At 44.4% G+C, this 13,624-nt stretch overlaps 1 protein-coding gene across 2 annotated transcripts in view; it reads left to right on the top strand.

Annotated features, from left to right (window-relative positions):
- NTAN1 (N-terminal asparagine amidase) overlaps positions 1–13,624 on the top strand; it is an 80,030-nt gene that overhangs the window by 56,678 nt on the left and 9,728 nt on the right. Inside the window, exons 9-10 of one of the 2 annotated variants that reach the window (XR_015878765.1) lie at positions 2,242–2,355; positions 7,202–7,277. Coding sequence is in view for 1 of the 2 variants with exons in the window: in XM_088474246.1 (XP_088330372.1) it covers positions 2,242–2,355 (114 nt within the window). In the remaining variant the exon portion in view is untranslated. The remainder of the gene's footprint in view (positions 1–2,241; positions 2,356–7,201; positions 7,278–13,624) is intronic. The other variant, XM_088474246.1, reaches the window with a different exon arrangement.

The raw sequence follows: 13,624 nt of genomic DNA, 5'->3' as shown, positions 1-13,624 counted from the left end.
TCATATCCGGAGTCCAGAAATGGAAAACGAGTTTCTCAGCCACCAGGACATTCACTCAGGTGAGTGTGTGCTTCATTCAGACGTCATTCAGCTCCTAGTTCTTCACTGGGGTTTGCCTGACATCGACTTGATGGTGGTTAGGCACAACCACAAGCTGCCAAGGTACTGCTCTCGCACAAGAGATAGGGGGCTTTCTGGTGGATGCCTTGGCAGTCTAGTGGACTTGTCGTCTCATGTACATCTCCCCCCCCTCGATCTTGCTGATTACGTGGGTGCTCCGCAAATTGAAGTTGAAAAGCGGTACTGTGATCCTGGTAGCTCCAGATTTGCTGTGGTGGGCTTTATATGCAGATCTTCCAGGCCTCCATTGACCGTCTACTGCATCTTCCTCTGCAGCTGAATCTTGTGTGTCAGGGCCTGTGCTTCCTTCCGTATCTGGCCCATCTCACTTTGATGGGGTGGCTCTTGGGACATCCAGCCTGACCGCCCTGTTTGTTCCTCAGGTGGCTCCATGGAACTTGTGTTTGGTGCTTTGGGCTCTTCAATCGTTTCACTTTGAGCCCTTGAACTCTGTGGACATTCTTTTACTTGCTATAGTATCGGTCCACAGTGTTTCAGACAGCACATTGTCTTATCGCTCCCCATTTCTGGTCTTTTGGATCGGGCTGTTCTTGGAATATGATTGGCTACCTTCCTAATGTAGTTTCTCGGTTTCATATCAATCAGGAAATTGTGGTCCCTGCCTTTCAAGCACCTGATTCTTCGCAGGAAGAGGCCTCTTTGGATGTCGTGAGGGCCCTCCAGATGGAATCAGGATTAAATACCGCCGGACGTGAGCCCGACAGACCTAATACCGACGCCAGAAGTTGAAGATCTCGACAAGGTACTTTTTTTTTTTTTCCCCTATCGCTAACCTTTCCTTAGGAGTGCCTAACCCTAACCTCCCCCTCCAAGTGTCTAAACCTAACCCCCCATCTCTGCTCCCTAAACCTAGTCCTCCCGGGGGGGTGCCTAAATCTAACTTTTCCCTAGCCTAACACTCCCGGGTGGGCGGCAGGCGCCTAGCCCTAAGTTCCCCCCAGGAGCTCCTAAACTAACCTCCCCCCTCCCCCCCATGTGGCTGTCCGCGTCCGGCTTACCTTCGTTCGGTATGCCGGGCATCGGGCTCCCGGCGTAGGTGTAATGACAGGCGTCAGGATTTCGATGCCTGTCATTAGTCCCGTGCCGGGATTTGAGAGTCTGGAAGCTGGCGGTCGGCATCTCGATCGCCGGCTTATTGACCGCATCCCCTCCAGATATGTGTGGACAGGACCAGGGATCTCCGTAACACTGAGTCCCTTTTTGTTCTCTGCTTTTTACAAACTGGGCTGGCCAGCTACAAAGCATACTATGGCCAGATGGATCAATTTGACCATCCGTCATGCTTACGCTGCAGTGGCTACTTCTTGGGCAGCTCGACATGGCATCTCTACGGAGCAACTTTGTAAAGCAGCCATGTGGTCTTCTACCCATACTTTTATTCATTTGACACATTTGTTACCACAGGCGCAGCATTCAGGTGAAGGATTCTGTGCGCAGCTCAGGAGCGTCCCCTTCCTTAGGGAAATAGCTTTGGAGTGTTCCACTGTCTAAAGCCTGTGTCACCTAAAGAAGATTTATTTTCTCAACAGGTTGAATCCTTATCTTCGAATCCCACCCTGACCCACCTAGCTTGCAGGATGTTTGTTCTGCTTCCTGTTCCCCTGTCAGTATATTCTGGGTGTGTGGACCTGTGTGTGTGCCAGTCTTCCTTCTTCTCGCTCCTGCCTTGGGCTTGCTAACTTATCTGGCCTGCCTGGGACTGAAGGCATGGTATAGGGGAGAAGGAGCCTGGGCTGCTGGGAGAAAAAAAATTAACTTTTTGGTGCCTGGACTCCTACTCCAGCCTATACCCACTGTCTAAAGCCTGTGTTCCCTATGGATTTCAAAGAAAATTATTTAACCAGGTAAGAACACAAATCTCCTTTTTTGCACAGAAGCTGCGTAGAAATTCGCAGTGGCATTAGCGTACATGTCTCAGTTAGGCCCATAGTCAGGTGGAGAGTACAAAACTGATATAAGTCCGTATCAAATACACACTTATCAAAATCGCATGTCTGCAAAGGTTCCTCATATTTTAGTTACAGATAAATGCTTTAATTTTAGTTTCACCTTTAGCATGATTTTGTGTTTGACATTTTAGTGTTGCTGACTTTGTTTTAGATGGTAAATATTTATGATGCCAAAGCCGAACAACTAAATATAGGTCCTTACTCCTGGACGACTATACCAAACATTGATTATTGGCTGAAGCAGGACGACGAACAACTTTTACATGTGAGTAAACTGTTCCAGACATGGTGAATTCCCAGCTGACAATTTAAAGTAATGAGTAATGTATTTACTCCTTGAGAACACACACAGGTATTAATACGTATTATTTCAGTGTGACTATATCCATTAAAATAGGTAAGATCAAACAAGATTAATTTCTCCTTCATACTTCATGGCAGCCTTACCCTTGAGATTACATCCCTTTCCTTAGATTAGACAGGAAGTTTTTTCCCTCCTCCAGGGTCCACTCACTCCGGGTATATAGGTTCTCTCCTCCTAGTCTTCATTAGTCTTCCTCTTTCCAAGAGACAGGAAAAAGTTTGCAGAGCTAGTGTAGAAACTGCATTATTTTTGTTCCAGTTAGGACTTACCTAATTTTGTTCCAGCAAAATGCGCCTCTGGTAGCAGCGGCTGAGGAGGGTAGCACCCTAGGGAGAAGTGGAGGCTTCATCTAATGGGTCTCTGTGGCGCCCGAGATGATTAATAGTGGTCGGCATATCTTTCATGGGGGAGTTGGGGAGCGCGTCTTTCTGGTGCTTCCCCCGCTATAGAGTAGCACAAAGTGCAGCGTTCCCTGCCTGTAGTATGGGAGTTGCGCTGCAGGTAGTTCGCGGCGGGTGAAAGTCCCGATGACGCGGCTGTCCCAGCATACCCGCCGGCTCCCAGAAAGAGTTGCACTGGGGTCAGAAAGTTCAAATGGCGCAGCGCACCGGAACATGGAATTACTGAATCCTCCAGTTCACACAACAGCGGCTATTGGTGCCTCACAACAAGATGGATAAATGGCTTTATGTGCCCACAAGAGGTAAGTCCTCATAGAGGGCATATTTGTTGCTTTGTGTTAGAATAGAGTAGTTTTTTAAAAAGTGTGTTTGTTCTACAGTGTGTCTCCAACTTCAGGAGCTAGGAAGAAAACCTGCAGAAAGAAACCTTTATCAAGGATTTGCCCTGCATGTGATAAATCTTTTTCTGCTAGCAAAGATGCTGAATTTTGTGATAATTGTCAGAAGGAATCTTCTCATGTGCATAGTCAGTCTAAGCAATTGTAGCAGTTGATGGATTAGATTAAAAAATATTTTGTTACTAAAGATTAATTTTTGAAGGCACAGAGATCTAGAGCTCAAACTAGTTTGGACTGTGATTATGAATCATTCTCACCTGAGTTTGTTCTGGATAATGATGAGGAAAATGTATCTAGTGAAGAATCTGCTGAAGTACCAGATGATGTTAGAACATTTAATCTAGATACTGTGGATAGTTTGCTAAAGATTATATATAAATCTATGAATTATACTACAAAGAGGAAGTCTCAGAACAAGATTTTCTATTTGGTGATGGAGTCAAGAAAAGCAGACATTTTCAGTGCATAAGAAAATGAAAGAAATTATTGAGAGAAAGAATGGCAAAGTGTTTATAAGCACTTGGGGAATGTCAAAAGGATTGATGAGATGTATTTTATGAAGGATGAGACGTTTTTGGCCTGGTGGACTGTCCTTAAAGTTGATGCAGCAGTCGCTGAATTTGGTTTTAAAACCACCATCCCTTTGGAGGATGGAGCAGTCCTGAAATACAAGATAAGAGGGTTGAGAATTCTTTAAATAAATTACATAACTCTGTGTCAGTAGCCTTGATATCTGGTGTTGCAGTAGCGTCAGTATCCAGAACTCTGAGATTATGGGTGGCTAATATGCAAACGGATTTAGAAGAAAAAATGTAAAGAAATTATTTACAGTGAAGTCTTCTTATTACATGACGATTACAGAACACTGACACATGCCGGTAGGGGCAGACTTTTGCAGTTCCACAGTCAATGGAAAAGATCGATTCATGACCGTTGGGTCTTGGATATAGTATCAAGATGATACAGAATAGAGTTTTTTAATGTTCCAAAATAAGCAAAGTTGTGGAATCCAGGGTTCCAGAGTCTATGCTGGAAGTCGAGGTGTTTGAAACAATATAAGAGAATTACTTCAACAGCAGTAGAATTTGTTCCGCAGTTGGAAGAGAAGAAAAGTTTTTATTCTCAAATTTTTCTCGTAGAAAAGGCAACAGGCGGATTCCGAACCATCCTGGATCTCAGGTGTTTGAACAAATGTGTAAAACTAAAGAAGTTCCGCATGGAAACTCTGAAAACCATCCTAATGGTATAATACAGAATGATTTTCTTGCCTCGATAGATCTGAAAGATGCCTATTTCCACATTCCGGTGTGTAGAAGGGACCGGAGATTCCTGAGATTTTGCATTCAATGAATTTACTTGTCTACCATTCGGGCTAGCAACTTCCCCAAGGACATTCACAAAAGTGTTGGTGACTCTTGTATCTTGTCTAAGAACACAAGGTATAGCAGTATGGCCATACCTGGACGATCTAGTGATTGCTGGAGATTCAGCATAAGTAGTGAAAGCAGCCGTGCAAAGGACCATAGAGTTTCTACTGGGTCACAGATGGTTAATAAATTGGGATAGAGTCTTTTAATTCCATCGCAACTAATAACATTTTTGGGGGTGCTGATAGACGCTCGAAAATGCAATATAGCACTATCAGAAAAAAGATGTATAAAGATTTAAAGGTTGTCTGCTCTTGTTCAAGCATGCGACAAAATTCAGCTACGTCTAGGGTTATGTCTATTGGGAATGATGTCATCCACAATAGATACGATCCCATGGGCGAGATGGAAAATGAGGATGTTACAGTGGAACCTACTTCGGTACAGCAGGAGAGGATTTCCTCTATCCTGCCGGATAAAATTACATTAGGATACGAGATATTCTCTAAATTGGTGGAAAAGTACAGAAATTTCAGAACAAGATCGCTGTCAGAAAAACGGTATTTGGTTATAACGACCGACACAAGCAGAATTTTCTACACGAAATTTGCAAGGATCCTGGAATGCCAAAGAAAGATTGTCATCAAATCAAAAGGAAATGTGGGGAGTTTGGTATGCTATAAAAGGTTTCCAAGATCAATTGAAAGGAAAACATTTAAAGATATTCTCAGACATTATATCAGTAGTGGCATATCTGAATCGTCAAGGTGGCACCAGAAGTAGAGTCCTAATGGAAGAAGTATCAACTATTCATTCTCTGGCAGCCATTCATGTTCCAGGGAAGGACAATGTAGTTGCAGATTGTCTCAGCAGAAACAAGGTGTTATCAGGAGAATGGGCATTGGATATCCAAGTGTTCCGGGAAATAGTAAGAAAATTTGGTCGTCCACAGATAGATTTGATGGCAACTCATCTGAACACAGTTACCTCGCTTCTTTTCCAGATACAACCTACCGCAAACAAGCAGAGTGGACACATTCTCTCTACCATGCAGTTTCAAACTGGGATATGTGTTCCCACTGTTGCCTATGATTCCTCGCGTACTGAGGAAAATCAGAGAAGAGAGGGCAAAGGTGATAGTAGCATGGTTCCCGTCAGTAGTAATGAGGGCAGTGGAAGATCCATGGCAGTCATGCCAGGCTTGTTACACCAAGGACCACTGTTACATCCAAATCTTCAAACTCTTCATTTGACGGTATGGAACTACTAGAAGGGAGTATCTGAACAAGTGGCACAGTTTCTGCTGCAAGCAAGAAAGATAGTGTCCTCTGATATCTATTATAGAATATGGAAAACGTTTATATTCTGGGCTGGACCAAGATTGATGTGATGAAAGCTAGTACACCACAAGTATTAATATTTTTACACGTTGGGTTTGAAAAAGGTTTAACGACTTCAACCATTAAAGTGCCGATAGCAGCACTGAGTGTTTTGTTGGTTGAGAGATTGTCTGAGGAAAATCGTATAAGTTTATTCTGGCAAGCAATGAAGAGAGTACGTCCTCAGGTAAGATCAGTTTTAGCCCCATGGGATTTGAATCTGGTTTTGAATGCTTTAATGAAGACTCAGTTTGAACCATTACATCAAATTCCATTGAATATATTGACGTGGAAGGTAGTTTTCCTTACAGCTATCACTTCAGCAAGACGAGTGAGTGAACTTCAAGCATTATGGGCAGAAGAACCCTATTTGAATATCCTGTCGGATAAAGTTGTCCTCTGGACAAATCCAAATTTCTTGCAAAAAGTGGGAAAGTTTTCTGTCTATTTAAGTTAAAGAATTTCGGAAGACTAAACCTCTAATTTTTCTGCATGCAGGTGCAAGGAATGGAGGGGCTCCCACAAAACAAACAATTGCAAGAAGGATCAAGCAATTAATTACATTTGTGTATGAAGAAAATGGGCATAAAGCTCCAGAAAATTTGAAGGTACACTCGACCAGGGCAATGGCGGCCTCATGGGCAAAGAGGGCTGAAGTATCTGCTAAGGATATTTGTGCAGCAGCTACCTGGTCATCTGTTCATACCTTTTCAAGGCATTATGCTTTGGATGTTGCAGAAGCCCACGTCGGAAGTCATGTCTTCAAGGGGGCAGTGACTTGAATAAATTTCAAGTATTTATGCATCTTTATTTGGTCTTTTTATTTCCCTCCCGTATAGTTATGCTTTGATATATCTCAAGGGTAAGGCTGCCATGAAGTATGAAGAAGAAGAAGAAAAAAGCAAATTATAATTTACCGATAATTTTGTTTCTTCGAAATACTTCATGGCAGCCTATAATTTTCCTCCCTTTATGTGTTTTTTTCCCGAAGTTTAGGAGACACTCAAAAGACTAATGAAGACTAGGAGGAGGGAAACTATATACCCGGAGTGGGCGGACCCTGGAGGAGGGAAAAAACTTCTGGTCTAATCTAAGGGAAAGGGATGTAATCTCAAGGGTAAGATTCCCATGAAGTATTTCAAAGAAACAAAATTATCGGTAAGTTATAATTTGCTTTTTTAACACGCTGATTCATATTAAAGGCAATGAAATTCAGATGAGCGGATATGAAGTATCATTACCTTTTCTAGTGTGGAACCTGACTGACAGTGACGTGAGGTGAGATCAATGGCTGGGGAGGCATACATGGAGATAGCTAGATAAAACCAAAAAGTCACAACCAGTGCTCTTCAAAGCAAGATGCAGCTATAGGCCTGGTGCTCGCCTGAAAACACCCAAAAACATAAATTTATGAAAAATAATTGGCCCAGCGCAAACTTCTTATTGGGGAAATAATTTCCAATTGTGGCTGTTCAATAAGGTATACAATATCGTTCAGTCCAGAAATTAAATGTTCTTCAAATGATAACCATATGATGTCATAATTCAACTTAAACCCAGTAGACGGTCCAATATTTGTCACTTTATATCCAACTTCTGTGCAGAGGTAAGTCTTTCTGTCACTCTTATGCCGTACCTCTGGTCGCTCAGAATGAGTGTAAAGGAGACAGGAGTGTGCAATAGTGTAACACTAAGTTTTATAGACGTGACCAAGTTAAAAACAGAAGTGAAACCGCGTACAAGAATGCATGGTGTATATTCGGACCATCAAGCATTTAGGACATAAATAAAGGTACCCCCCGGGAACAGGAATCCACCAAATAGGTCCAAATCTGGAACAGCCGCCCTCCTCTGGTCATCCACCAATGCGTTTCAGCTACTATGAGCCTTTATCAAGGTGTACTGGGCTAGTTATATCCCCCTCTCCAGACCCTTCTTGGTGGATCCGTTTGGGGGAGTGGCCTTTACATAGAATCTCACAATTTTCATTTGGTTACATGTAAACATAAAAACATATGATCATGTAGTTACTTACACCTAAAATACAATTAATTAATAGATTAAGTACATTTGATATCCTCAGACTGCCTTACCCCAACTTCTGGTTTCCCATGGCCGAAGTTGGTCCGTGCTGGTTTCGCCGTTACTGTAACGAATCCATCACCCATAGGGTTTTACAAGCGAGGTCCCTCTTAGCCTAGGATATACTCAAATTATTCAGTGTTGGAATTACTCTAAAAGGCTGGGCATCTTTTCGAATGCCTCATGCGTGTGTGTGGAACGCATGATCTTCCACTGACATCACTGGACGTGCGTGTTGGTGCTTCCGGGTCTGCGCTTCTATTCTGTCCTCCTGGAGTGCACAGAAATTCTTGCATTCCGCTCATCCATGGAACACAGAAATCGGAATTAAAAGTTTATATGGAGATTAAAAACTTGTTAAATATTAAAACGAGTTAATAATCATATATGTTAAAAATTTAGTTGATACACCAATAAAAAACCACCACCCCGTCTGGTTAAAAAATATCCCTAAAGGTCAAATAAGAAGGATCAGACAAAATTGTACCAATTTGGAAGTCTTTAAGGAGCAGGCAGAAAACCTAAAAATGAAAATTCATGGCCAAGGGGTACTCTTCAGTAGAACTTGAAGGCCCTTAGAAAAAATTAAAGAAATCAATAGAGACACATTATTTTTGCCAAAGATATGAGAAAGGAAAATTTTTTTTATATACAACTTTTAACAGCCGAACAAATAGAGACAATTGTTAATAGACAATGGCCCTCATTCAGAGCCGCTCGTTAGCGGCAGTACGCTCGTTCCGAGCGATGTTTGCACATCTGCGCATGCGTACGCTTTTTAGTACGCATGCGCGAACCAGTCAGTGCGGCCGAAAATCGTTTGTACGCTATATAGCGAGTGCCTGCTATTTTGAGTGACAGAATGAGGCGTATGTGGGTGGTAACAGGGGAAGGTGCTTGAAAATGGGGAGTGGAGATCCGAACGCAGGCGTGCTTAAAGGTCAAAACGGGCGTTTTATGGGTGTGTATATTTAAAACAGCAGCGTCAATGACCACGTCACTGGGTTATTTTAGAGCCAGAACTGCTCGCAAATTTGTGGTAGCAAACACCAACCACAAGAATAGCGAGCAGTTCATACGCTGGTCGATGTACTCGATTAATCTAATAAATAGCGGACATGACGTATGGTGCGAGCGGCCAGGGGGCGTTTTTAACAAATAAACGAGCGTATGTTTTGCTCGTTCGTTCAGACTTAGAGGTGTGAACAGACTGCAATGTGCGTACGGATCATTTGAATAGCCACCCCTTGTTTTTAAACGAACGACCGCAAATAGCGAACGGCTCTGAATGAGGGCCCAATGGCACCTTCTAGAGAAGGTTTCTGTAAGAAATCAACATTTGTGTAAAAAAAAACAAAAAAACGGCCAATTTGAAGATCTAATTAGTGAAGAGTTCTGTTCCGCCATACAGGGAGGGCAAAATTAAAACGAAGGGTTTCCACCGATGTGGAGTCTGCCTAATGCAGGGCTTGACAAATTTTTGTAAAATCTAGGAACTAGCTAAAAAGTTTAGGAGCCAGACCATGCAAGAGACCAAAATATATGAAAACTTGTAGAGACCATACAGTATGAGCTAAAATTCATATTATACAACACAGTAGGGCCTAAATTCATATTATGCCACATGTGGAATAATGAGTAATAAGTACATAGGATGAAACATGTAACTTTTGGGGAGGGGGAAGGAAAGAGGCACACTTGTAGATGCTACTGTAACTGGCTGTCTCTGTCTTTCCAGCCAGACCCCCACAGCACAGTACACACAAGGCAGCAGGGAGCACACACTCTGCATACAGCACAGTACACACATGGCAGCAGGGAGCATTCACACACACTACATACAGCACAGTACACACATGGCAGCAGGGAGCACACATACACTACATACAGCACAGTACATACATGGCAGCAGAGAGTACACACACTACATACAGTACATACATGACAGCACAGTACACACATGGCAGCAGGGAGCATACACACTACATACAGCACAGTACACACATGGCAGCAGGAAGCATTCACACACACTACATACAGCACAGTACACACATGGCAGCAGGGAGCATACACACACACACTACATACAGCATAGTACACACATGGCAGTAGGGAGCGCGCACACAAACACGCACAAACACACACACACACACTAGATACAGCACAGTACACACAAGGCAGCAGGGAGCATTCACACACACTACATACAGCACAGTACACACATGGCGGCAGGGAGCATTCACACACACTACATACAGCACAGTACACACATGGCGGCAGGGAGCATTCACACACACTACATACAGCACAGTACACACATGGCAGCAGGGAGCACACATACACTACATACAGCACAGTACATACATGGCAGCAGAGAGTACACACACTACATACAGTACATACATGACAGCACAGTACACACAAGGCAGCAGGGAGCATACACACTACATACAGCACAGTACACACATGGCAGCAGGGAGCATTCACACACACTACATACAGCACAGTACACACATGGCAGCAGGGAGCATACACACACACTACATACAGCATAGTCCACACATGGCAGCAGGGAGCGCGCACACAAACACGCACAAACACACACACACTAGATACAGCACAGTACACACAAGGCAGCAGGGAGCACACACTCTACATACAGCACAGTACACACATGGCAGCAGGGAGCATTCACACACACTACATACAGCACAGCACACACATGGCAGCAGGGAGCATTCACACACACTACATACAGCACAGTACACACATGGCAGCAGGGAGCATACACACACACTACATACAGCATAGTACACACATGGCAGTAGGGAGCGCGCACACAAACACGCACAAACACACACACACACACTAGATACAGCACAGTACACACAAGGCAGCAGGGAGCATTCACACACACTACATACAGCACAGTACACACATGGCGGCAGGGAGCATTCACACACACTACATACAACACAGTACACACATGGCGGCAGGGAGCATTCACACACACTACATACAGCACAGTACACACATGGCAGCAGGGAGCACACATACACTACATACAGCACAGTACATACATGGCAGCAGAGAGTACACACACTACATACAGTACATACATGACAGCACAGTACACACAAGGCAGCAGGGAGCATACACACTACATACAGCACAGTACACACATGGCAGCAGGTAGCATTCACACACACTACATACAGCACAGTACACACATGGCAGCAGGGAGCATACACACACTACATACAGCATAGTACACACATGGCAGCAGGGAGCGTGCACACAAACACGCACAAACACACACACACTAGATACAGCACAGTACACACAAGGCAGCAGGGAGCACACACAATACATACAGCACAGTACACACATGGAAGCAGGGAGCACACACACACTACATACAGTACAGTACATACATGGCAGCAGGGAGTACACACACTACAGACAGTACATACATGACAGCAGGGAGTACACACACTACATACAGCACAGTACACACATGGCAGCAGGGAGCATACACACTACATACAGCACAGTACACACATGGCAGCAGGGAGCATTCACACACACTACATACAGCACAGTACACACATGGCAGCAGGGAGCATACACACACACACTACATACAGCATAGTACACACATGGCAGCAGGGAGCGCACACACACACACACTAGATACAGCACAGTACACACATGGCAGCAGGGAGTACACACACTACATACAGTACACACATGGCAGCAGGGAAGGAGTGACATACAGACAGAGAGGCCAGGAGTGGCAAGCACGCCCAGCATGTAGAGAGAGGCCGCTCACCTGCATGGTGCTATACAGAAAGCAGCTGCTCCTACCGGGCTCATTGAAGAAGCCTTTGGCCGGTGCAGAGAGAGGATCTTCCCAAGGTCCCGCCCCTGCCTGTTGTCGGAACAGCTTCATCCAGGCCATGAGATCCCCGGTGGGGTGGGAGCAGACATTGCAGCACCAGGCACGGGGGGCACAGCTGGAAGCTGCTGGTGCTGTGTGTGTGGACCGCTGCACCCGGGAATGCCCGCTAGCCGAAGCATATGGTAACTTCCGGTTTGTGGGACAGGGGTTTATGTAAGCGTACACACAGTGACAGTCGGAACCTCAAACCCAGATCCTAGCTGCTCCCGCTGCCGAACTGTGGGCCTGATTCAGAGCCGCTCGTAAGCGGCCGCTCGCTCGTAAGCGGCCGCTCGCTCGCTCTGAGCGATGTTCGCACATCTGCGAATGCGTATGGGTCGTAATACGCATGCGCCAACCAGTCAGTGCAGTCGAAAATCGTGTGCTCGCAAAATAGCGAGGGGCTTGTAATTTGAGTCACAGGATGAGGCGTTTGTGGGTGGTAACAGGGGAAGGAGCTTGAAAACGGGGAGTGGAGATCCGAACGCAGGCGTGCCAAACGGTCAAAACGGGCATTTTAAGGGTGTGCATAATTAACAAAGCAGTCATCGACCACGTCACTTGGTTGTCTTTTAGCCTGAACTGCTCGCATGATTGCGGTAGGAAAATGCTACCACAAGAATAGCGAGCAGTTCATACGCCTTTCGATGTACTCGATTAATAAAATAAATAGCGGAGATGATGTATGATGCGAGTAGCCAAGGGGCGTCTTTACAAAATAGCGAGCGCATGTTTCGGACGCTCGCTCAGACATAGAGGCGTCAACAGACCGCAAAGAGCGAGCGCTCAATTTAAATAGCTAGCCTCTTTTTTCTGAACGAGCGAGCACAAATAGCGTCCGGCTCTGAATGAGGTCCTGTGTCCACACTCCTCCTATGACAGGTGGAGTGTTGTTTTTCTTTTCTTTTTTGTGTGTGTTTTTTTTTTTCCCCCCCAACAATTAGCTTTATTAGAAGCATACCTGGGTCGGTAAAACTTGTAGCCAGGACTAAAATTTTGTTCGCCATGGCGCCCTGGCCTAATGTGTAGAAACCATCAAGGGCAATCCAGTGAAATGGAACAGTACAGTTCCACCATAACAGGGACTAATTTATTACTTGCAATAGCAGTAATTGTGTATATCTTATAGAATGTAAATGTGGTCTGCAATATATCAGACTTACTACGAGACCCTTAAAGGAAAGGTGATCTGAACACCTATGAAATATCAAAAAGGGCTTTGAAAAACATTTTTTCAATGTCCCAATATTTATGCACCTGACTGTATGTTTATATGTAACCTAATGAAAATTGTGAGATTCTATGTAAAGGCTACTCTCCCGAACGGATCCACTAAGAAGGGACCAGGGAGGGGGAGGATATAAGGATCTGTTCATTACTAGCCCAGTACACTTTGATAAAGGCTCATAGTAGCTGAAACGCGTTGGTGGATGACCAGAGGAGAGCGGTTGTTCCAGATTTGGACCTATTTGGTGGATTCCTATTCCCGGGAGGTACCTAACTTATGTCCTAAATGCTTGATGGTCTTAATATACACCATGCATTCTTGCACGCTGTCTCACTTCTGTTTTTAATTTTGTCACGTCAATAAAACTGTTACACT

The sequence above is a fragment of the Taudactylus pleione genome, unplaced genomic scaffold, assembly GCF_031769625.1.
Source record: "Taudactylus pleione unplaced genomic scaffold, aTauple2 ptg000149l, whole genome shotgun sequence".
Classification (NCBI taxonomy): Eukaryota; Metazoa; Chordata; class Amphibia; order Anura; family Myobatrachidae; genus Taudactylus; species Taudactylus pleione.
Note: the sequence above shows the minus strand (reverse complement) of the source record. Positions and strands in the feature narration are given on the sequence as shown.